Source organism: Aspergillus fumigatus, chromosome 6 (genome assembly GCF_000002655.1).
Source record: "Aspergillus fumigatus Af293 chromosome 6, whole genome shotgun sequence".
NCBI classification, from domain to species: Eukaryota; Fungi; Ascomycota; class Eurotiomycetes; order Eurotiales; family Aspergillaceae; genus Aspergillus; species Aspergillus fumigatus.
In genome coordinates, this window is record NC_007199.1 from 3,336,860 (window position 1) to 3,357,204 (window position 20,345).

The 20,345-nt window shown below is 50.2% G+C and overlaps 5 protein-coding genes across 5 annotated transcripts; 4 read left to right on the forward strand and 1 right to left on the reverse strand.

The window, feature by feature from the left end:
- Nucleotides 1-88: 88 nt before the first annotated feature.
- On the forward strand, nucleotides 89-8,774 carry atg2 (uncharacterized protein). The gene is made up of 4 exons (XM_077805114.1): nucleotides 89-717; nucleotides 823-6,132; nucleotides 6,189-7,118; nucleotides 7,175-8,774. Exons 1-4 carry the CDS (start codon nucleotides 556-558, stop codon nucleotides 7,190-7,192), a joined length of 6,420 nt encoding a protein of 2,139 aa, XP_077661245.1. The 5' UTR covers nucleotides 89-555; the 3' UTR covers nucleotides 7,193-8,774.
- A 1,329-nt stretch (nucleotides 8,775-10,103) lies between these two features.
- On the forward strand, nucleotides 10,104-12,706 carry AFUA_6G13210 (oxidoreductase, short-chain dehydrogenase/reductase family; the record flags this gene model as incomplete). Its single annotated transcript, XM_746105.1, has 4 exons — nucleotides 10,104-10,524; nucleotides 10,575-10,660; nucleotides 10,709-11,354; nucleotides 11,628-12,706. The coding sequence occupies 4 exons, from the start codon at nucleotides 10,104-10,106 to the stop codon at nucleotides 12,704-12,706; spliced, it is 2,232 nt and encodes a 743-aa protein (XP_751198.1).
- Nucleotides 12,707-12,831: 125 nt separating this feature from the next.
- AFUA_6G13220 (uncharacterized protein) lies at nucleotides 12,832-13,845 on the reverse strand (the record flags this gene model as incomplete). Its single annotated transcript, XM_746106.1, has 1 exon — nucleotides 12,832-13,845. The coding sequence occupies one exon, from the start codon at nucleotides 13,843-13,845 to the stop codon at nucleotides 12,832-12,834; it is 1,014 nt and encodes a 337-aa protein (XP_751199.1).
- Nucleotides 13,846-16,461: 2,616 nt separating this feature from the next.
- On the forward strand, nucleotides 16,462-17,628 carry AFUA_6G13230 (carbon-nitrogen hydrolase family protein). Its single transcript, XM_746107.2, has 2 exons — nucleotides 16,462-16,584; nucleotides 16,652-17,628. The coding sequence occupies exons 1-2, from the start codon at nucleotides 16,530-16,532 to the stop codon at nucleotides 17,473-17,475; spliced, it is 879 nt and encodes a 292-aa protein (XP_751200.1). The 5' UTR covers nucleotides 16,462-16,529; the 3' UTR covers nucleotides 17,476-17,628.
- Nucleotides 17,629-17,693: 65 nt separating this feature from the next.
- Nucleotides 17,694-19,032, forward strand: AFUA_6G13250 (60S ribosomal protein eL31). The gene is made up of 4 exons (XM_746108.2): nucleotides 17,694-17,824; nucleotides 17,913-18,007; nucleotides 18,400-18,474; nucleotides 18,538-19,032. Exons 2-4 carry the CDS (start codon nucleotides 17,915-17,917, stop codon nucleotides 18,739-18,741), a joined length of 372 nt encoding a protein of 123 aa, XP_751201.1. The 5' UTR covers nucleotides 17,694-17,824; nucleotides 17,913-17,914; the 3' UTR covers nucleotides 18,742-19,032.
- Nucleotides 19,033-20,345: the final 1,313 nt, after the last annotated feature.

The window sequence follows — 20,345 nt, forward strand, 5'->3', positions numbered from 1 at the left end:
TATCTGTGAGTCACAGCACAAGATGTCGGAGAACTGATATGGGATAGCCTGGTGCTTGTCCTAAACGGGTATAACATGCCATGTTTCCCAGGCATCCTAATCCTTGGCGTGTCCAAGAACTAGAGATGGCAAGGGTTCTGGGGGGTTTAGTCGACATCACCTGCCACGATTTTTAAGAGGCAAAGGAGTATTATTCCAGAGAGCTTTTCGACGCCCTCACAAAGCTTACAATATTTGAAGGACAGGGTACAAGACAACTCAGTATCTCCAGGAACCAGCACTGAACACGCACGTTGTCAGTGTGATTTGGCTCCGCCTTAGCTCCGCCTGACTATTGCGGGTTGATCATCGCTCGCTATCTGCTATCAACCCGCCCCGGAACGTCATCCTATCAATCAACCTCAATCAATCAACCCTCCGCGTCAACTCCTGCCTCCGCGGGATTCTCCATTCACAAAACCGACTTCAAAACAGTCGTCTTCATCTTATTATGTCCCTGCTCCGATGACATTCGAAACTCCTAAATGAGCCGCTGGTTGGCTCGTTTCGCCCGAGATGGCTTACTTCTTGCCCTCATTCTTCCAGAAACGGTTGCTCCGATATGCCTTGTCTCGGCTCGAGCTTGTCGACACCGAAGCACTAGATTTAGATAGCCTGGGCATCCGATGGGGTCAACGAAGCACCGTCGAACTTCGGGATATTGGCTTGAGGCTTGAGGTGAGTTTCTATCGTCGGCAGATATCACATACGACGAGACAAATCCACCCACCTTGCGCTCTCCGTGGACGATGTATAACTAACAACTATGATGTCTCCAAACAGAAACTAGCTACGCTTCTTCAGCTCCCCGCCTCAAGTGAACTGCTGAGTGCTAAGGTCCAGTTTCTCAAGATCACCGTCCCTGCGGATATCTACAGTAGCGGCATCATCTGCGAGGCTAGCGGAATCAATGTGCATCTCCAACTACCATCAGAAGAATCTTTCAGCACAGCAAAGGATGGAAATCCAAATAGTCGGAGCCCATCTAAAGCTGGTACCCATGACTCTAGTAGCGATCACATTCTTCCGACTCCAGCCGATCTTGCGGAGTCGTTCCTCGATGCCGAACCGAAAGAGGAAAAAGAGGAACTACAAGCTGCTATCACATCTCGATCACAGATGTTACAGCGTACATCAGCGTCCATTAGCGACGATGAGGAGGAACTTGGTCTAGGAAACGAGGGTGTATCGCTACCCAGTTTCGTTGCTGCTTTTTTGAAGGGGGTCGCGGAGCGCCTGCAGGTCAGGGTCGATAATGTGTCAATACGAGTCGATATGGAAATGAAGCAGGAAGGCGTCGTCAAAAGAGAACCGGAGAATAAACCTGATAACGTGACGGGACTTCTTACGGTGCGAGAGGTCTCCGTCGGTGCTGTGAGCAGCGCAACATCCAGTTCTGAGCAAGAGAAGCTTTTCCGTAATCGGCCCATCGTCATTTCTGATATCAACATGGCTTTGATATCTGAACCGATAGTTTTCTCGAATTATTCCCGATTCGCTCCGCCCGCTTCGCCGACTACACCCGTGCAGCCAAAGTCAAGCGAGCCTTCGAGCAGGATCCCGTCACCCTTGCCCGGGCACACACCTGATGCGGACTCGTTCCTAGCTATGACGCGGTCGACAATCTTGGAGACACAGCAAGAACATTGGATTCAGGATATAGAAGAACCCGGTGTTGGTCGAATGGAGGGATCCGCCTACACATATGATGGGCGCTTCTCTGATGCCGATACCGATGCTGAGGATCGAAGTGATGGATACCTGGAAGGCGCGCAGCAGTTTTTGGACAATGATAAATTATTAGACAACCCTGCATATCTTGACTCCGTCATTGACTCCCAGTTGCATGACGATGATTTAGAACCACCAGAGGACCTCGTGCCTCAAGATGATCAGTTTCCTCCCAGCAGTGCAACCCCGCGCCCTCCGAAACCTGAGGTGCACATGTACCGCGAGACTTCACCGTCCGGAATTGACACGGAGCAAACAGCTCCCTTCTCACATTACGGTGATGGGTTCTTCATGGACAGATCCCCACACGGCAGTCAGCCTTACCTCGGACCTGATCACGTTGCAACCCGAAATGCGTCACATTCTGCCTCCTCTCCTTCAGGCTCTTTGCCCTCGCGAGAAATCTCAAACAGGCAAACAGCGCCTCCTTCTGAATCTGGCAGCATAGGCTCATCTGATTTTGCTAACGGCGGGGAACTATCTGAGTCCAAGTTGTTCTCAACTGAAGAGGCTCAGAGTATGTACATGAGTGCTATCAGTCATGGGTCGAGTAGAAGTTTCGTTCCCAATGTACCAGGCGCTTGGGATCTGTGGGAGTCAACAGTTGCACAAGATATGCACGCAGGAACGCAGCTCACAGACGCGGCAGATGCGAAACAGGATGTGCAAGATGAAACATCGATATCTACACCTAAGCTCACTGCTCAGGCAGCCTCGGCCTTTACAGAGAAACGATCATTCGGCGAACAAAGTGAGTGTCTGTCTGAGGCACGGGAACCTGATTTGGCACCGCTCTCGCCTACGCTGAGCAAACTTTCAGATGTTGCCAAGCGGTTTCTCCGTATCGATCGAATATCGATATCTATCCCTGTTGGTGAAGATAGACGTCATACAGATGAGACTGTCCATTCATCAGACCTAAATTTAGCAAGTGACAGCCCGAAAGACTCAACAGTGCATTCTGGTCATTCATCAGCCGAATCCGAATTTCTCTCTTCCACCATGTATGCTTCTGCACGGCTTCGCAGCGACTCGATCAATTTAGCCCCTTCATTCGAGGGCACCTTGCCCAGATCGCTGCCTCGTCAAGGAAAGAAGGCCGACCACGATCCCATCTCAAAATCTCAGCCAGGTGACATTGCTGTCGAAATATCAGCTGTAGATATACGATTTGATAATGCGGTTGGGTGGCTTGTTGTCAAGATCGGTCAAAGGGTTCTCCATGCCTTTCGTGACGGTGGGAATGTTTCCAGTGGAAAACCCGCACCAGAATCTGTGCAGACTCGACACAGTCTCGCTCTCACTCTCCATGACTTCAGCATCAAATACGTTGATCACATTCCCGGTCAAACATATGCTCTCAACGACTATGACCCCCATTCCTCGTCATTTTTTGGCTTGCCCCATGAAGATATCATTCTACGAGCGGAGGCATCCGGCCTAACGGCACGCTATTTGGCTGATAAAAGTGCTACAAAGTTCAGCCTAGATGTCTCAAAGTTCGTATTCGGCTTCGCCTGGGATGACTTGATCTCATTCAGTGAAAGCTTGAAGATGCGGGAGTCCACAAGAGATGTCCTAGCACCTGTGAATGGTGATATCTCTCTTTCTCTGACCAAGTCTTCCGACTCTGCAAGCCTCACCATTACAACACTTCCTCTCCGGCTACATCTCAATGTTCAGCGCCTGGAAGAAATCTTCGGGCGGGTTGGCGGCCTCAGTACTATCCTGGAGCTCGGAAGTTCAATCTCCTCTGCCTCCACCGGTTTCTCAACCGCTAAAAACATGCAGAGGGATTCCCCAAGGCGGGCTCGTGGCGTGCATTTTGAGAGCTCACCGCCGCCTGAGAATATTCTTCCAGCCAATCCCCAACTCTCCTGGAAAGTGAACGCTCGTGTAGGTGGAATCGTCTTTGATGTTGTCGGTGAGACACATTATCTCAGGTTGAAAACGACAGCCGTCAAGGTTGTCAGCCGGTTCGAGGGTATAGGTGTGCAGATTGACAAAGCCAAGTTGAGTGGCCCGTTACCTCTTGACGACTCAAGAGATGCGCCAGCAAAAATCAACCTAAGCAACATCCGTGTGGAATTTCTCTACTCCCCCAAGGAACCCGATCTGGACAGGCTGTTGGCAATAATAACGCCGTCAAAAGATAAGTATGACGAAGATGATGACATTATGTTGGATACGCTGTTTCGCCAACGTAGACAAGGTTCTGTTCTTCGTACTACAGTCGCGGATGCAAAGATCATCATCTCGCGCACGAGTGACCTCGAGTCCCTTTCTCAGCTTGAAGAGGAATTGGGCAAGTTATCTACCGTCGCAAAGTATCTACCTGAAGACGATCGCCCAGGCATCCTCACTCTTACTCTCATTCGAGAACTTGAGTGTCAAGTCTACCTGGGTGGCCCCGTCGGAAATATCACGACCCATCTTAGAAACGCTGAGGCTGCTTATATCAGCATGCCGTCACTCATCGCTGCGCAACTGGGGACAATCAAAGTCGTCCGCAACGGGAGCGAGGAGCTCGTGGGTGAAGCACTACCGGCAAGCGGGAGCCAGGGTCAAAACCAGAGCCAACTTCCCATACTGATGGCTCGCTACATCGCCGATGAGATGGATCCAACTATTAAGATCAAATCTCACAATTTACGCGTAGAATACACCATACCGTCCATCATCGCGTTCCTTGGGCTGAGTGAGGATCAGACGACAGGAGATGTCGCTGCTAATATGGCCAATTCTTTGGCCAATATTGCCGAGTCGCAGCACTTACACCGAAACGCTTCCGAAACTTCGATTGGTTCAAAAGGCAGGCAAGCGTCCGCAAAGCCAAGGAAGCTTGCATTTGCCCTACGGGACTGCGTTCTTGCGCTAAATCCTCGCTGTACAACGGCGAAGGGCTTGGTTGTGTTAACGAATGCTAAGTTCTCGGCTGCTATTTCCGACAGTGGGTGTTCAGAAGCAATGCTGGATCTCAAAAAGGCGTCCATCATGGTCATTGATGATGTCAAAAACATGGGTTTGGCGGAAAATCTTCAGCGTGGTAGATCAACAATTCCGCAGAGCGACCAGATTCAGTCCTTCATCGATATGGGGTTTGTCCCGGTATCTTCCATATCGTCGGCAATGGCCACAGTCAAATTATTGCAGCTGGACGACGACGGGACGAAGTCGGTAGACGTGGAGCTCAAAGATGATTTATTGATACTCGAGACCTGTGCCGATTCAACGCAGACCCTCATCAGCATCATAAATGGGTTGCAGCCCCCCACACCACCAAGTGTGGCCGTCAAATACCGGACTGAAGTTTTACCTATAGAGGATATGCTGGCTTCTTTTTCTGGAGACGCATTCGCTATGGATCCGCCACCTGGGCAGGCAGAGATTACGGAAGCTCCTACTATTGTTGAGCCCGAGGATGGAGGGCCACGTATAGAGGACGAGCTTGAGTATGTCAGCGACTTTTATCCTGTGAAGTCAGGTCCAGATAACCTGGCCCCCACTGGGAGCGCAGTGCCCTCGGAGTCGAATGAGCTTTTGGACAGCTTCCATTCGCAGTACTATGTATCCTCCAGCGTCTCAGATCTCGAATTTAAGGAAGACCATTTCGCCAACCATTCTGCTGTAGGAGGAACGGCTCATCGTTGGGATTCTACTCAAAACACATATGGGTTAACCGACGATTCAAAGATCCGTAAAAGTCCGCTGCGGATAAGAGTCCGGGATGCTCATATTATCTGGAATTTGTTTGATGGATACGACTGGCAGCGAACGAGAGATACTATCTCTAAAGCTGTGAAAGACGTGGAGAAGAGAGCCACGGAGCGGCGCGCCCGAGCTGGCAGTCGGGCCTCACCAGGTTTCGAGGAAGAAGAGGAATCGGTTATAGGTGACTGCCTGTTCAATTCCATATATATTGGAATTCCGGCCAACAAGGATCCTCGAGAGCTTCGCAACGATATCAATCGTAACATTGACGATCTTGTCAGCGAGACAGGCAGCTATGCGACAACTACAACTGTCACTGGGGCCACCGCGCGTCAAGCTCAGTCGCCTTCGTATAGAGGAAGGAGATTGAAATTGTCTAGGAGTAAATACCACAAGATGACGTTTGAGCTGAAAGGCATTTGTGCGGATTTCGTTGTCTTCCCTCCTGGCTCTGAAGAGACGCAGAGTTCGCTCGATGTGCGTGTGAATGACCTGGAGATCTTCGACCACGTTCCTACGTCGACATGGAAGAAGTTCGCGACGTATATGCATGAGGCAGGCGAGAGGGAAAGTGGGGCCAGTATGGTTCATTTGGAAATGCTGACTGTGCGGCCTGTTCCAGAGCTGGCAGCGTCCGAGCTTGTTCTCAAGGTCAGCACTTTGTCACCCGGTTGTGTGATCTGAAAAGCTGTATTGACATGTTCCAGGCAACTCTTCTCCCTTTGAGACTGCACGTAGACCAGGATGCCCTTGACTTTATCTGCCGCTTCTTTGAGTTTAGGGACGATACTGCACCCACACCGAGTTCACCAGCCGACATTCCGTTCTTGCAACGAGTGGAAGTTAACGCTGTGCCTGTCAAACTTGACTTCAAGCCCAAGCGCGTAGACTACGCTGGGCTCCGATCAGGCCGGACAACCGAGTTCATGAACTTCTTTGTCCTTGATGGCGCGGATATGGTCATGCGTCACGTCATCATTTATGGAGTGTCCGGCTTTGATAAACTGGGTCAGACGCTCAATGACATATGGATGCCAGACATCAAGAGAAATCAACTTCCGGGTGTCCTTGCTGGCCTGGCTCCCATCAGATCTCTAGTCAATGTGGGAGGCGGTGTTAAAGACCTCGTCGTGGTTCCTATGCGAGAGTATCGCAAGGACGGCCGGATTGTCCGAAGCATCCAGAAAGGGGCGCTCGCTTTTGCCAAGACCACTTCGAATGAACTCGTGAAGCTTGGTGCCAAGCTTGCCATTGGCACTCAAACGGTTTTGCAAGGAGCGGAGGAGATGCTGACCGCACCGACTGCGACGACACTGGGCTCTGAAGAAGACATGATTGACGAAGAGGAGGCGAACAAGATTTCGCCCTACGCGGATCAACCCGTGGGTGTGGTACAAGGCCTCCGGGGTGCGTTTCGCGGCTTGGAAAGGGACTTGCTTCTCGCACGGGACGCCATTGTTGCTGTTCCTGGCGAAATCGTGGAGAGTGGGAGCGCGAAAGCTGCCGCTAAGGCTGTTCTCAAACGTGCTCCAACCGTCATCCTCCGACCAGCGATTGGAGTCTCCAAGGCCGTTGGGCAGACGCTCCTCGGGGCTGGAAACACTTTGGACCCGAGCAATCGCCGAAAGATAGAAGATGTAAGTGTCATGGTGAAGTATGTCTCTCGAGTATGCTTGCTGACTTCTCTGCTTAGAAATATAAACGCCATTAAGACAGTCGGTCATATTGGGCAGCTTTGACCTCTGCGCTATTTTAACCAAGATGATACCTGATTTTCATTTCTCATATTTCAGACGGCTCAAGACGTCCATGCCGTTATGCTATGAATGCTACTTTTTTTTCTGCTCTATATCCCCCTTCCAGACTGTTGCCGGTACATATTGATTAGCTGACAGATGGGCATTTGAAATCAATGCTGTCTACGATGATGCATGACTTTGAGAAATGTTCACGACTTTGTTCAGATTCCCGTCAAAGCATAGATTGGTGTTGGGATTTTTGTCTACTAGCCTTGCATATGATGAAGTCGAAGCAATTTGCTAATCTTCAAATGGACTGGAATGAATGAATTTGCTACATGCTGTCCTAGCAAAGAGGGTTCTGTAATGAAGAGGACAGGTTCTGTAGATGTGGGCTGCCTGTGTTAATAATCCACTAGATTTCTAGAAAAAGACAGCTAGAGCCTTTCTTTATTCGCCTTCCAAGTTACACAGAAGAGCAGTGCTAGAGGGGTCAGTGTAGTTCGCTCATCCCGACGAATTCCTCTTCTGGGCCGCTTGACATGTGCCGCTGCCACACCCTTTCAAGTTGATGTCAGAAAATAATCTCGTCGTCATCATCATCAGTGTCTTCCTATTGAAGAAGTCAGTAGTAAGCCAGGGCCCGCAATGAAAGGCTACTGCAAGGGCAAGCAACGAATAAGACCCCCAGAAACGAGTTTCGCCTCCAGATTCCTACCAGGGAGGCCTAACTCTCTTCGTTAGTGGGTACTTGCAACGGCAAACTGACACGAAGATGGCTTGCAGTTCCTGACACTAGCACTGCCAGAAAGACCAGTGATCGATCACCGTTTGACCAAGGGCCAAGTGGATCGTCATCGGCGCGACAAGAGGGAAAAAAAGAAAAATTGATGGGTCATCTGGCGTGACGAGGGGTGTGGTTGATTCTGCGTTGGCATTGGGGCCACGTCTCCTGGTGCCCAAGTTCCCAACTAAGTACTAAGTGGATGTGTGATGGTCGTTCATGTGAGGTTGTGAACTTCAGTGGATGACGGTTGATGGGAAGGATCGCAGATGACTGGTCATTGTCGTTTGGGGTGGGTTTGAGGCTGGCGATGGGAGGTGGCCGAGTTCGAGCCTCGAGTGCGTTTTGGGTTGCATGTGCGCTAGCCTTTTCGATGGTTGATACTCTCTAACGTATATTCAGCCTGATGTGGTGCCGCTTTAGCTATTGGGGGTCTCGCTGGGTTGTGTTGGTTGATCGAGTGCGTGCAGGCATGAGGATATACTATTATTATATTATAGCCTTTTTGTCTTCAAGGCAGATCAATAGGGTTATTAAGTGAGAGTGCCACTGTTTGTATTCGCTAATCTCGAATAATATCATCTGCTACTACTGTGATTTACTGACTCTTGCCTGCCAATGTCAACCTTCTTGATGACTTTAGCTTCTCTCCTAGATGCGAAATTATAGGGAGCTTACTCGCTTTTCCCCAATATGGAGGCTACAGTCCCATGGCATGCTGGATCAAGCAACAACCAGGGCAGTTCCGGATCGGATCTCAGAACCAGTAGGTTCGTTCCCTGAGCCTGGCTGATAAAGACATGACACTAAGTATTAGGTAGAGCCACCTCAATTGACTGCTTTGCGTCAAAACCAGTGACAAATCAAAACATTTGCTAGCAGGATATCATCCATAACACTGTACGTGAAGACGCATGTCTCCAAACAAAGATATTCGGCAGAGAATGCAGCTCTTACATCAGCGTACTGTTATCATTCTTGTTGTGTTTCTGGCTAAGTACAGGATTTATGAATTCCTCACACTAACTGGTCAATTTGTATAGCAAACAGCTGAAACCATCGCCGCGATGAAACATTAGTGGCACGATCGGAGCAAGGGATTGGATTGCTGGCCCCGTTAAACTGTCGTCGCTGAAGAACAGAGGATATCCAATGACAAATATTATGACTATAGTGGTATTCTTACCGCGGCTATTGACGTGGATGATACTGAGGCATGCATGATTCTATAGCAGCTGCTATCTCTTTGATTCTCCCACGGCGATGCAAAGATGAGGTTACGGACCACTTGGACTCATACTTCTGACACTCAGGCTCTATTACTCCGTCCATGGCAAATGACAGCATCCTTTAAGAGAAAGTAATCGACAGGGCTCTTTGGAAGGATGTCCATTCTTGAATCCAGGAGTGATGTTCTAGTCTGCTCATCTAGGAATCCTCCTTTGCAATCTAATCAGGGGCAATCACAGGTAAGTCGGCGGCCTCTAAAGTAGTGGCTTTAGTAAAAAGCACTCTAGAAGTCAATAGGTATACGGAGTAGCTGTCATTCTTCTCTCCACAGTCAGTTAATCAATATCAATCCGATCTAATTACTTAAAGGGGCTGCTGCTGCATAGTGCGTGTTCATTATTCCAAGTGAGTGTTCTTAATCCTTCGACGTGGCGCCCAGAAGCAGCGACAGGGCTCCCTTGATGCAGAAGAAAATCAATACATGCTGGTTATTTTTAATTCCATGATTGATTTATTGATTTTGATCTGGCAATGTGACGTTTGCTTGTTTCTTTTTTTGTCCGGGGCCGTCTGTCTCTTCTTTTTATCCTTTACAACCTCGTTGTCCCCCTTTCTTCTTCTCTCCTTTTTTGTTTATAGTCTGACTGCAGAAGGTCAGAACAATAATGTTCTGTCTCTTTGTCTTGCTTCATGGCTCTAACGGTCGGAATATATGCTGACCTCATGCACCTGTACTTGCACCTTCAATGCTGTCAGACAGTGGCCTTGTTCAATTGACAGGCTCTCTCTTATCGCTCCTTTAGTTGTATCTAAGGTGCTTTTTCAGCGGAAACAACATCTATCTCTTCGCCTTCAAAAGACAAGCTATCATGGACCTCGGCCATGATCATCCAATCTGGCAGAGCGGCTGCCATGAACCACTCCAGCTTCACACCCCGCTACAACAGTCTTTCAAGTCTCCAACTCTGGACTCTCCTTCCTTTTCATCGACCGCCTTCGATGCCGCAACGCCGAAGCCGGGATATCCGGGAGCATTATCCCTGCACCACTACCGGAGGTTTCTTTCGCAGGATGACGGCTTCATCGCCCTTCATCGCAACGGAGGGAAGACCCTACGGCGTAAAAATGCAGCCTTGGATCTGAACAAAAGCCAAACGAGCTTAACACCTCCATTGTGTTCGTTTTCCGTCTCGTCTGCGGCGTCGAGCCCGCCTCCGCTGTCTCCATCATATACGCCCAGTCCCGTCTCATACCGAGGTGAGAATGGGCCTGGGCTTGATGAATCACTCCGTACGTGTTAATCGCCGTCATGCGATGTGGGACTATGCTAACGGATATAGTTTCCTTTCCATCCAGTTTCTTAGATATCAACCCTTCAGAGCAACCGCTCCGTCTGAGTCCCCTGCATAGTCCGCATCAATTGCTGGTGAGTTCGCTGCAAATCACAACGGTTACCTGAGCTGACAGGATATAGGAAACTTTCCGAGCTAGGCTCGCCCGGTTCCCGGAGACACAGGAGCAAACATTCACTCCCGGACATACCAAAGCCCGCTCAGACTCAATGCTGCTGGAGCTGCGACGCCCAACCGCCACAATCGAGCATCAGGGGACCTCTTTCGAAATCCTTAATCCGCATGAATCGTTAAGATTCGCCCGCATAGTGTCATATATTGAAGACGTGGATAATTCATCCATTACAGACGACCAGCGAGACTCGTTCAACGCGACTCGGCCTCAGAGCGAGACCTTGATCTTGGAGCAAGATAAAATCGTTGAGGCGCGCCATGATCACAACCATTACATCTCCGATGCCGACGAAGAAAGAGCCCACTACGAACTCATCGGCGACATGCCGTATCAGCCGATGCCGTCCATCTCAGAACGATTAGTGGGGAACGAAACGGATATCCCGCAATCTCACAAGTGGAGCTCGCCTCCCCAGTCGAGGCCGATGACAGCGCAATCGTACGGAAGTGAGCTCGGGGAACCTGGGTATTCGGTTCTAGCCTCTTACGACGGGGCAGGATGGACCAGCACCACGGACGATGTTCTCGCGATGAAGTATGACGAGATGCAGCGGAGCGAGTCGACCAGAAGGTGTTCGGCAGACCAGAAGAAGCGTGGGAAGCGCAATCCATTTAAAAAGTTACGCAGCTTTGCGAGGTCCCTGCGGAGGGGGGGGCTTTTTCGAAGATAGGGTTGACAGTGGGTGTGGATGCATTCTGAAATGACAGCCTGGAGCTGGTTTCTGTTTCATTGCGATAGATTAGCCAGGAAAAATACTTTTAATCTCTTCAACCTCCGGTGTGGTAAGGTGCGTCGCCATTCTGACGTAGTTACCAAGCCCTGTGTTGGATTCATGATTAACCATATACCCCATCGTTCATTCACAGTCGACATCCTCAGCTCGAGCCCAACACTATACTGGCCCAAAAACATGGAAAACCACCCCACGGCCCTCTCCATCATCGAGGCGGAAAACCTCACCCACGCCCTCCCGGACAAAGTCATCTTCATCACAGGCTGCTCCTCCGGCCTCGGCGCCGCGACCGCCCGCGCCTTATCCAACACAAACGCGACGCTCTTCCTCGCCGTCCGTGACACCCCCAAAGCCCGACACGTGCTGGCCGACCTTCTCGCCTCTGCGTCTGACTCTGACTCTGGTTCTCGCCTTGCCTCTGATGCAGACGGCAAATGTTCGACCTCAACCTCAACCTCAACCTCGCAAAGCGAAATCCGCCTCCTTCACATGGACCTAGCCAGTCTCTCCAGCATCCGACACGCCGTGACCTCCTTCCTCTCACAAAGCGACAAACTCAACATCCTCATCAACAACGGCGGCGTAATGGCCACACCAGAAAGCCGCACAGAGGACGGCTTCGAGACCCAGTTCGGAACGAACCACCTCGGCCATTTCCTGCTGTTTCAGCTCCTAAAGCCTCTTCTTTTGCGGTCTGCAACACCACAGTTCCACTCGCGGGTAGTGAGCGTGACGTCGTCGGCACACCGGAAGAGCGGGATCCGGTTCGGCGACTTGCATTTCGAGACAGAGAAATATGACGGGGCGCTGGCGTATGCGCAGAGCAAGACGGCCAATATCTATATGATGAATGAGATTGAGAGGCGGTTTGGGGGGCAAGGGCTGCATGGGCTTAGTGTGCACCCGGGGCTGATACTCACGGGGTTGCAGAAGTTTGTGGATGATGCGCTGATGGAGGAGTGGCGGAAGCCTGGGATGAGACCGTATCTGAAGACAGAGGAACAGGGGGCTGCGACGGTGGTGGTGGCTGCTGTGGGGAGGGAGTGGGAGGGAAAAGGCGGGAAGTATCTGGAGGATTGTAGGGAGTCGGGGCCGGCGAAGACTGGGTTTCGGACTGTTGATCCTGGGTATGCGATGCATATTTGGGATCAGGAGAGCGCGGGGAGATTGTGGGAGGTGTCACGACGGTTGGTCGGGTTGCGGCAGGACTAGGACAGGCGCGACATATGCACCGGCTAAACAAGTTGATATGCACTGCATTGACGAAGTATATACAGGCCGGGTATCTATCTCAATATGTACAGTAGAAGTCTCAAGGGGTAGTAGATCCCAGTAGATCAAGTCGACAGCGGTGCCTTGTCAACCACAGAAGCCAAGGCAGCGCTGACCAGACTCTTCCTTCTCAAGCCTTGATCGCTTTTCTTGCGGTAATCCCGGCTCGATGACAAGCAATAGCTCTTTTCGATACGGTGAGATGAAGGAACACCAGCAGTGCTTTTCCGCCGGTCCCGATGCTCTCCCCCGGATGTATCAGAAAGTCCGGAAGTGGCGGTTATCGGTCGATAACGGCTCCGGCTAAGTGTCACGGCTCTCCTACGGGGCGATAGTTGCGGAGGGAGTGAGCTTGGATGGCAGTCGTCTTCGTTGGATGGGCCGAACTCCGACGGTTCGTCTTCAGAAATAAGAGCCCGTCTAATGGCTTCGATATCCGAAGGATTGCATTGCAGGCGAGAGATATGTTGTCGATGTGCCCGGATGTTCATCGTAGCATCAAGTCCACTGTTCAATAGGCTGTCGAGAGCCCCACCCTGCGACGTCAGGTCCAGCGGGGCGGCCAGGGCTCCCAGGAATGGAGATTGCTGATGAGGAGACAATGAGGGTGAGAGAGAGGTCATCGACGCCGAGTCACAGTATCCCTCGTCGTCATGGTCCGTGTCTGGGGGGGTCAGGAAGTACCCTTGAAATTGCCCAGATGTCGATCCCATATCTGAAACCGACCGGGGCGTTGACGGCGAGGTTGGCACGTCGTCAGGTTTCTCCTCCTGAGACTGACTCTGGATAGTATGCTCATGGAGCTTCCTTGTCAATGTGCTAATGGAAAGTCTCTTGCCGTCGTAAGCGGAGAACGGCACAGAGGTGGGCGGCTGAGGAGAGCGGAAGTGAGATGATCGCGAACGATGCAAGCTCCGAGAAAATTTATGCGACGACGTCGTTTTAGGTGAGGGGCACCGAGAGGACAATGGCGAGATCATAGAACTATCACCATCAATCATGAGTCGATCGTCCCCGTCGAACGCCAGCCGCGGAGGTCTGGTGGACGACGGTGAAGAGAAGGAAAAGTCCTCGAACATGACGCCGCTTTCGACCTTCGAACCGAGCTGTGACGAGCGTTGTGTAATGGCCTGGTGACTTTGTATATGCCCAGATCATCCGATGGCGATGAGTGCTGAGAATCACCAGAATTAAAGTATCAGGCGGCAGCGCGTCTCGGGCAACTTATTATATAAAGCCTAGATTGGCCACTTCGGACTTCTCCCGTTCCGCTGTGCTGCAGAAAAAAGAAAAAACCACGCTAGACAGGCAAAACCGAGAAAGAAAGAAAAGCAAAAAGAGTGGTACTGGGGCGCTTAAGGCTGCTTAAAGGCCTTTCACAGAAACGTCCGAACCCTGGAGGCAAAATGAACGGAATAGGCGAAAGCCGTGGGGAATCAGTGGGCGGCTGTGACGCTGTCTCACCGGCCGAAGGAGAATCACAGACTGATGGTTGGTGGGCAGAAAAAAGGCACCCTCCGGCTATCCATGGCTCAATAATCAAGGACCAGAAGAAAAGAATATTGGAAAAGAGACACAGGAGATAATAAGGGAGAGATTCCTTTGCCCCTTTTTCTCCATATTTATTTATGGACTCTTTGTATCCAAATTGGAATCGTCCCAGGAAAAGCCAGAGAGTTCTCCGTGCACTTGATGCCTCAGGGGCCAGACTCGCTGACTCAGCCCGCTTGCGATTCGCCTCTCCTTCTCGTCTCAAATTATCCCGTTTGTTAGTCTCTTCCTAGACTACAGGCTTTCACGGATGATGAATGGGTATGATGGGCCATGGGGATGCTCCGTCTTTCTCCTTTGAGTATTCATTTCTCGTTAGGTCCAATACTTCAGGCTAATACCAACACACAAGTTACACTATGGCGGTTGGGGTCGCGCACCATTCAATATATTGAAGTGATTGCTCATCTGTGATGAGTCCGTTTTGAAGGACAAATTGAACCGTGTAGGTTCGATAAATTATGCGAGCTAGAGGAACTGCGCCCATTATTGTTTAAATAACAGTGTTTCGAACAACCCTGTAACTCCATATGATCTAAGTCGCAGGGACCATTCCCATATGGGGGTATTAGAAGAGCCTCGTCTCGAAGCATATCGATATTCAACGGAAGAGCCGTATTGGCCGCCAAGCCTTGCGGAAGAGCAGATCCAAAAAGATCGCCAGCAGTAATCTGAAGAGAGATGCCCGTCGCGTTGGCTGGAAATATAACCTATTATGGTGTAAAATGATCTCTCAGTCCGCCGCTGAAAAGGAAGACAATACTTACTGCTTCTTGCTGCAGCACCGGGTTTCCTGCAGAATCGGGCACATATAACCCTACCTTCCCCGTCACTTTGCTGGTTCTTCCCCTACGCGCGAACTTGACGACTAAGACAATCTTGACGTATGGACGGCCCCCCACCATCCATAGTCTCATGTCGTCCGTAAGCCGCCGGTGGGACTCTGTCCATCCGATCTCAACAACAAACGATGGTTGATATTGGTTATCTGGTACAATGCAGAGATCCGGGATTTTGCGTGAGTTACCATAGGGAGTGGCAAACTATCCTTGCCCTAATCAGAGTTAGCAAAGTCGTATAGGATAATGGCAGAATACTGACGAGGGCTGTAGAACACTCGTATATTATCCAGCTGATCAAGTGTAACAAGGTTTTGCCGTAGCCAGTCACGGTGTACACGATGAAGCCAGTGGCTATGGCACTCATGAAGACGTGTGGGCATGATTCTGATTATGATCGTCTCCGCAACGTTGTTGTAACTTATCCTGAACATAGCATGAGAGCATAATCAGCAAGGCATATATGGAGATATGGTTGACAATGCAACTTGCCTGGCGTTGGAGGCTTCAGTGTCTTCATGGCTCTCTATGGAGTCGACAATCAATGTACCCCAGTCAGGAGGAACGGAGAAGTATGTAATTTCTGCTGAGTGGTTGGTGTGAAGGATTTCTTTGCGGATGTTGCTTAACATTTGTTGTTATGTGCGAAATTCAGTAGCTGAATGCTGAATAAACTCAGGCCAGACAACTTCCCTCTGCTTTTCTGCGCTCCTAAGGCCGCCGCGTCTATGCGGCTTTTAAGGTATTGGGTCCCCCATTGTGAGCTAGCCAGACAACAAAAGAGTTGAGGGCGAAAGTGAAGACGAAGACTGAGATCGAGATCGTGGTCAAGACGGAGGATCAGGAGGAGAACGACCAGTTGCTCTTATTTGTCTAAGTACCGAGATGGGAAAGGGTGAAGGTGAGAAAAGGGAGAAGCAGTAAAGAGAGACTGAGATACGACTTTATTCGGGTAAGGAAAAGCTCTCAAAGTGAAGAAGAAGAGTCTGAGAGTAAGGTGAGAGAAACAGATATATTATATTCACTTTTCTCACTTACGTAGCAAATACCTGTCTAAACCATGGTACGTAGACTGTAGGATGCGATACTTACAGAAGAAGAACTCAAAGCTAAGACTATCTAGACAGCCCTGGGCTAGATACAAGGGATCATCAGGAGTCAGTAGATCACGATGGTTTGCTGGAGAAAGCCCCAGCGACAGTCGGACGGACAGAGGAAAGCCTGAAGTCGGTAAGCCCTCGAAGGCGAGCCTGATAACAAACAAAGCCGCGGAATCGGCCGCCACATCGAACCCCATTTATCTGGAGTTCCCCGCATCGGTGCAACCACTAATAACCTCAACCTCCTAACAATCGTTGCATTATTTGTCAGTCATGGCTGCCCTTTTGAAACAACCTCTTAAGCTAGCCTTAGTGCAGCTGGCTTCAGGTGCGCTACGATGGTTCAAAATGTCTATAATCTGTTCAGCTCATACTAACATTCTACGCGGCCATAGGTGCGGACAAAGCCGTTAATCTCTCTCACGCCAGGATTAAGGTCCTTGAGGCTGCAAAAGCAGGCGCGAAGCTCATCGTTCTCCCTGAATGCTTCAACTCGCCGTATGGAACACAGTATTTCCCTTCATATGCTGAGACACTACTCCCTTCGCCTCCCACGAAAGAGCAATCCCCCTCATATCATGCTCTGTCGGCTATCGCTGCGGAAGCCCAGGCATACCTGGTAGGAGGCAGCATACCCGAGCTGGACACTTCAACAAAGAAATATTACAACACTTCCCTTGTGTTTTCGCCGACAGGTTCTCTCATTGGCACACACCGCAAGATACATCTATTCGATATTGATATCCCGGGGAAGATTACGTTCAAGGAAAGCGAAGTACTCTCGCCTGGAAATCAGTTGACCCTGGTCGATCTCCCAGAATATGGCAAGATTGGTCTCGCCATCTGCTACGATATCCGTTTCCCGGAGTTGGCGATGATTGCAGCGCGCAAGGGAGCTTTCGCGCTGATCTACCCTGGCGCCTTCAATACGACTACTGGTCCTCTTCACTGGGCCCTCCTTGGTCGCGCTCGTGCGGTTGACAACCAGATCTATGTTGGCTTGTGCAGCCCCGCTCGTGATACAAACGCAACATACCACGCTTGGGGTCATAGTCTGATCGTCAACCCTAATGCGGAGGTCCTGACAGAAGCAGCCGAGACGGAGACAATCATCTACGCAGACCTGGATAATGAGTCTATCCAGAACACTCGAAAGGGCATCCCCGTCTATACTCAGCGACGTTTTGACCTATACCCTGATGTGAGCGCCGAGAAATGACACGGTTAGAGGCTACAAATATTGTCCGTTTTGGGAGGACAAAATAACCCGGGCTGGTGATAGATCCTTATGACCAATAGACGTCAATCCAATAAATACTACCTATTCCGAGTACAACCTATGCCAAGCACAACAACTGAAGAAGAATTAGGGTAGCTTCAAGACTATGTCGTTCTAGCGGCGGAGAGTGTAACATCACGTGACAGCAACCGCCCAATCAGAGTGCTGCCAGACGATAAGCGAGCCACACTGAATTTCAACCACCAAAAAACGACATCCGAAAATCCCAATTCTTTCGACAGTCGACCACATCGCCAACGACAGCCGACGTTCTGTGTCAGCCCATTCAGTCAGTATCAATTCCGCAATCTTTGTGTCGCGCAGTTCTTTCCCCCCCAGAACTGAAGATTACTGACACTTTATTTTTCGTTTTCCAGAAATGTCCAGCACCGTCAAGACCACCGGCAAGAAGACTCGTTCGGCCATCGCCGACGTTGTCACCCGCGAGTACACCATCAACCTGCACAAGAGAGTACGTTGAAGACAGCTGGACCTTTGCTTTTGATTTTCTTTGCATTCAATCTCGTGGTCAATCAATCGACCGACTCTTTGCGACCTTGCGGAACCAAATACCCTGAGGCATGGACGGAGAACAACTGTGGGAACATCTCGAAACAACCTTGTGTGTGAGGAGGAATCCGCTGCAGAAGGTCTTGTGCGAGAATTTTCTGTCTTGGGGATTAGAGATCAGAATCCGAAACCCAAGGAAAGAGGAGGGACATACACACTACACGACCACAAAAAAAGAAGAAATAGTTTGATGAAGTCCACCTCTATGGCCGCAAATAGCATCTTCGCAGATTCACTCTACCAGATGGCATTTGGGCGGAAGACTAATTTCTCCTTTTTTTGCTCGATCTATAGATGCACGGTGTTACTTTCAAGAAGCGCGCTCCTCGTGCTATCAAGGAGATCCGCGCCTTCGCTGAGCGGGCTATGGTAAGTTCTTTCCCAGGAAGTGGTGGGATTGGATACAGCTAACCACTCATGTTCCGTGATCAGGGCACCAAGGATGTCCGCCTCGACCCCCAGCTGAACAAGAAGGTCTGGGAAGCCGGTGTCAAGGGCGTTCCCTTCCGCCTCCGTGTCCGCATCTCCCGCAAGCGTAACGACGAGGAGGGCGCCAAGGAGAGACTCTACTCCTACGTCCAGGCCGTCAACGTCAAGGACGCCAAGGGTCTGCACACCGCTGTTGTTGACGAATAAATGGATCGCCTCCTGCTTGGGTCTTGTGTTACGGTTGACTTGGAACAATAAAAAAAATTTCCATGAATTGAAAATCTCTTTTCTCTTCCGCTGTAGCTTCGATCCGTCGGTGCGTCTCTTTGGGGCTCGGGAGTACGGTGTGAAATATCAATGTGGGACATATCGAGTAAAGTTGCGTCGATTGATGCGAGACTACAGAGGAACTATAGTCGACGTGGCTACCAGGGGATCCTTTAATTCAATTCCTTATACCCTCTTGCATGAAAGAATCGTATCATGAGTAGCTCGTCCCTAGTAGAATGGTCTGCCTGATCGATTAAGAGGGTGTCGCCGTATCATCTCCCAATCGAAATTCGTGAGATAGACAGTAATGCCAGCAAACCATCAAAATTTCTATAGAACCCTAATGGTAACGGTTAATGATTAATGATCATCTAGTTCTCTGAATCTACGCCGGCATATTCCTGTGCTAAGTTGCAGGCACCAAATCAATGTGCACCATGGCATTATGCGCCTGCTTTTGAAGGCTAGCAATGCTCAATGGGAGAACTGTGTCGACTTGCAGACTCTGGATCTCCGGCACTGATCCCAAGTGAGCACTCGGACTGAGTCGCGGGAAAGATGGCCTGTAATTATGGTGAGCCCCTGGTCAGCGATAGTAAAGGCAAGTAACGCACTGCTTTTTGCTGGAGGACCGGGTCGCCATTTGCGTCTCAAAACGTAGAGTTCAATTTTGCCTTTCACCTGATTGGTGTTGCCTCTGCGACCATACATGATTATCATAACGACCTTGACAAATGGACAGGCACCGATAAGCCAGTGTCTCATGTCTCCGATGAGCCCGCTCTCTGGACTCGGAATCTTCCACACTCGATTTCGAATGAGGGGTGGTATCGATTGTCTGGACAGATACAGAAGGTGGGTGTCTTCTTCGAACAGGAGTATGGGGCTTTGAATCGCCCAAGGGCTACCCCAGAGTTAGCAATGCTATACACCATACAACCCATAGTCGAAGAATGACTAGTGTTTGCTATTACTGTGAGAGGATACATGTGACCGTCCATGACAAGATTCTTCATGCGCCAGTCGCCTTCCTGGAGACGGATCCAATTAAAATGACATTTAAAGAGACGGGTAGATATGGCTCTGGCTAGCATGGTCTCTGTGACAGAGTTGTAGTTCATTCTGAGCCCGAGCACGATCAGCAAGGATACGCGGCGTTCAAGCGTTCGACGTCGCGGTCCTCGTCTAGCGAGTCAACGATCACTGGGCCCCAGTCGCGGGAAACATAAGTGTACGCATTTCAGTTGAACATTGTGCTTGGAGAATCTCTCTTCGGATGTGTCTGCAAAGCTCTTGCCAAGTTTGGAATCCGCGTGCTGAATGGTGTATGAAATTAATAAAGGGAATGCTATGCTGGGTCTGTTCTTCCATTTTGGCTGTGCTTCGAAGACCTGGAGTGGGGTATGTTATACTGAGGGCTATCCAGGGCTCAGAATAGTGACAGATCTGTCAGCCTTGCTGTACGAGGTCCGGAGGTGTTTGATGATCGGTAAGAACTTCAGAGGAGGGTAGAAAGTTAAGAAGAGTATGGATTTCTGGCA

Excerpts from the sequence above, each read along its gene's own strand:
- atg2 (XM_077805114.1), top strand. The coding sequence starts at position 556 with ATGGCTTACTTCTTGCCCTCATTCTTCCAGAAACGGTTGCTCCGATAT. Across the intron at positions 718-822 it reads ATATTGGCTTGAGGCTTGAG|AAACTAGCTACGCTTCTTCA; the intron begins GTGAGTTTCTAT and ends GTCTCCAAACAG. Across the intron at positions 6,133-6,188 it reads CGTCCGAGCTTGTTCTCAAG|GCAACTCTTCTCCCTTTGAG; the intron begins GTCAGCACTTTG and ends GACATGTTCCAG.
- AFUA_6G13230 (XM_746107.2), top strand. The coding sequence starts at position 16,530 with ATGGCTGCCCTTTTGAAACAACCTCTTAAGCTAGCCTTAGTGCAGCTG. Across the intron at positions 16,585-16,651 it reads CTTAGTGCAGCTGGCTTCAG|GTGCGGACAAAGCCGTTAAT; the intron begins GTGCGCTACGAT and ends ACGCGGCCATAG.
- AFUA_6G13250 (XM_746108.2), top strand. The coding sequence starts at position 17,915 with ATGTCCAGCACCGTCAAGACCACCGGCAAGAAGACTCGTTCGGCCATC. Across the intron at positions 18,008-18,399 it reads CCATCAACCTGCACAAGAGA|ATGCACGGTGTTACTTTCAA; the intron begins GTACGTTGAAGA and ends CTCGATCTATAG. Across the intron at positions 18,475-18,537 it reads CCTTCGCTGAGCGGGCTATG|GGCACCAAGGATGTCCGCCT; the intron begins GTAAGTTCTTTC and ends TTCCGTGATCAG.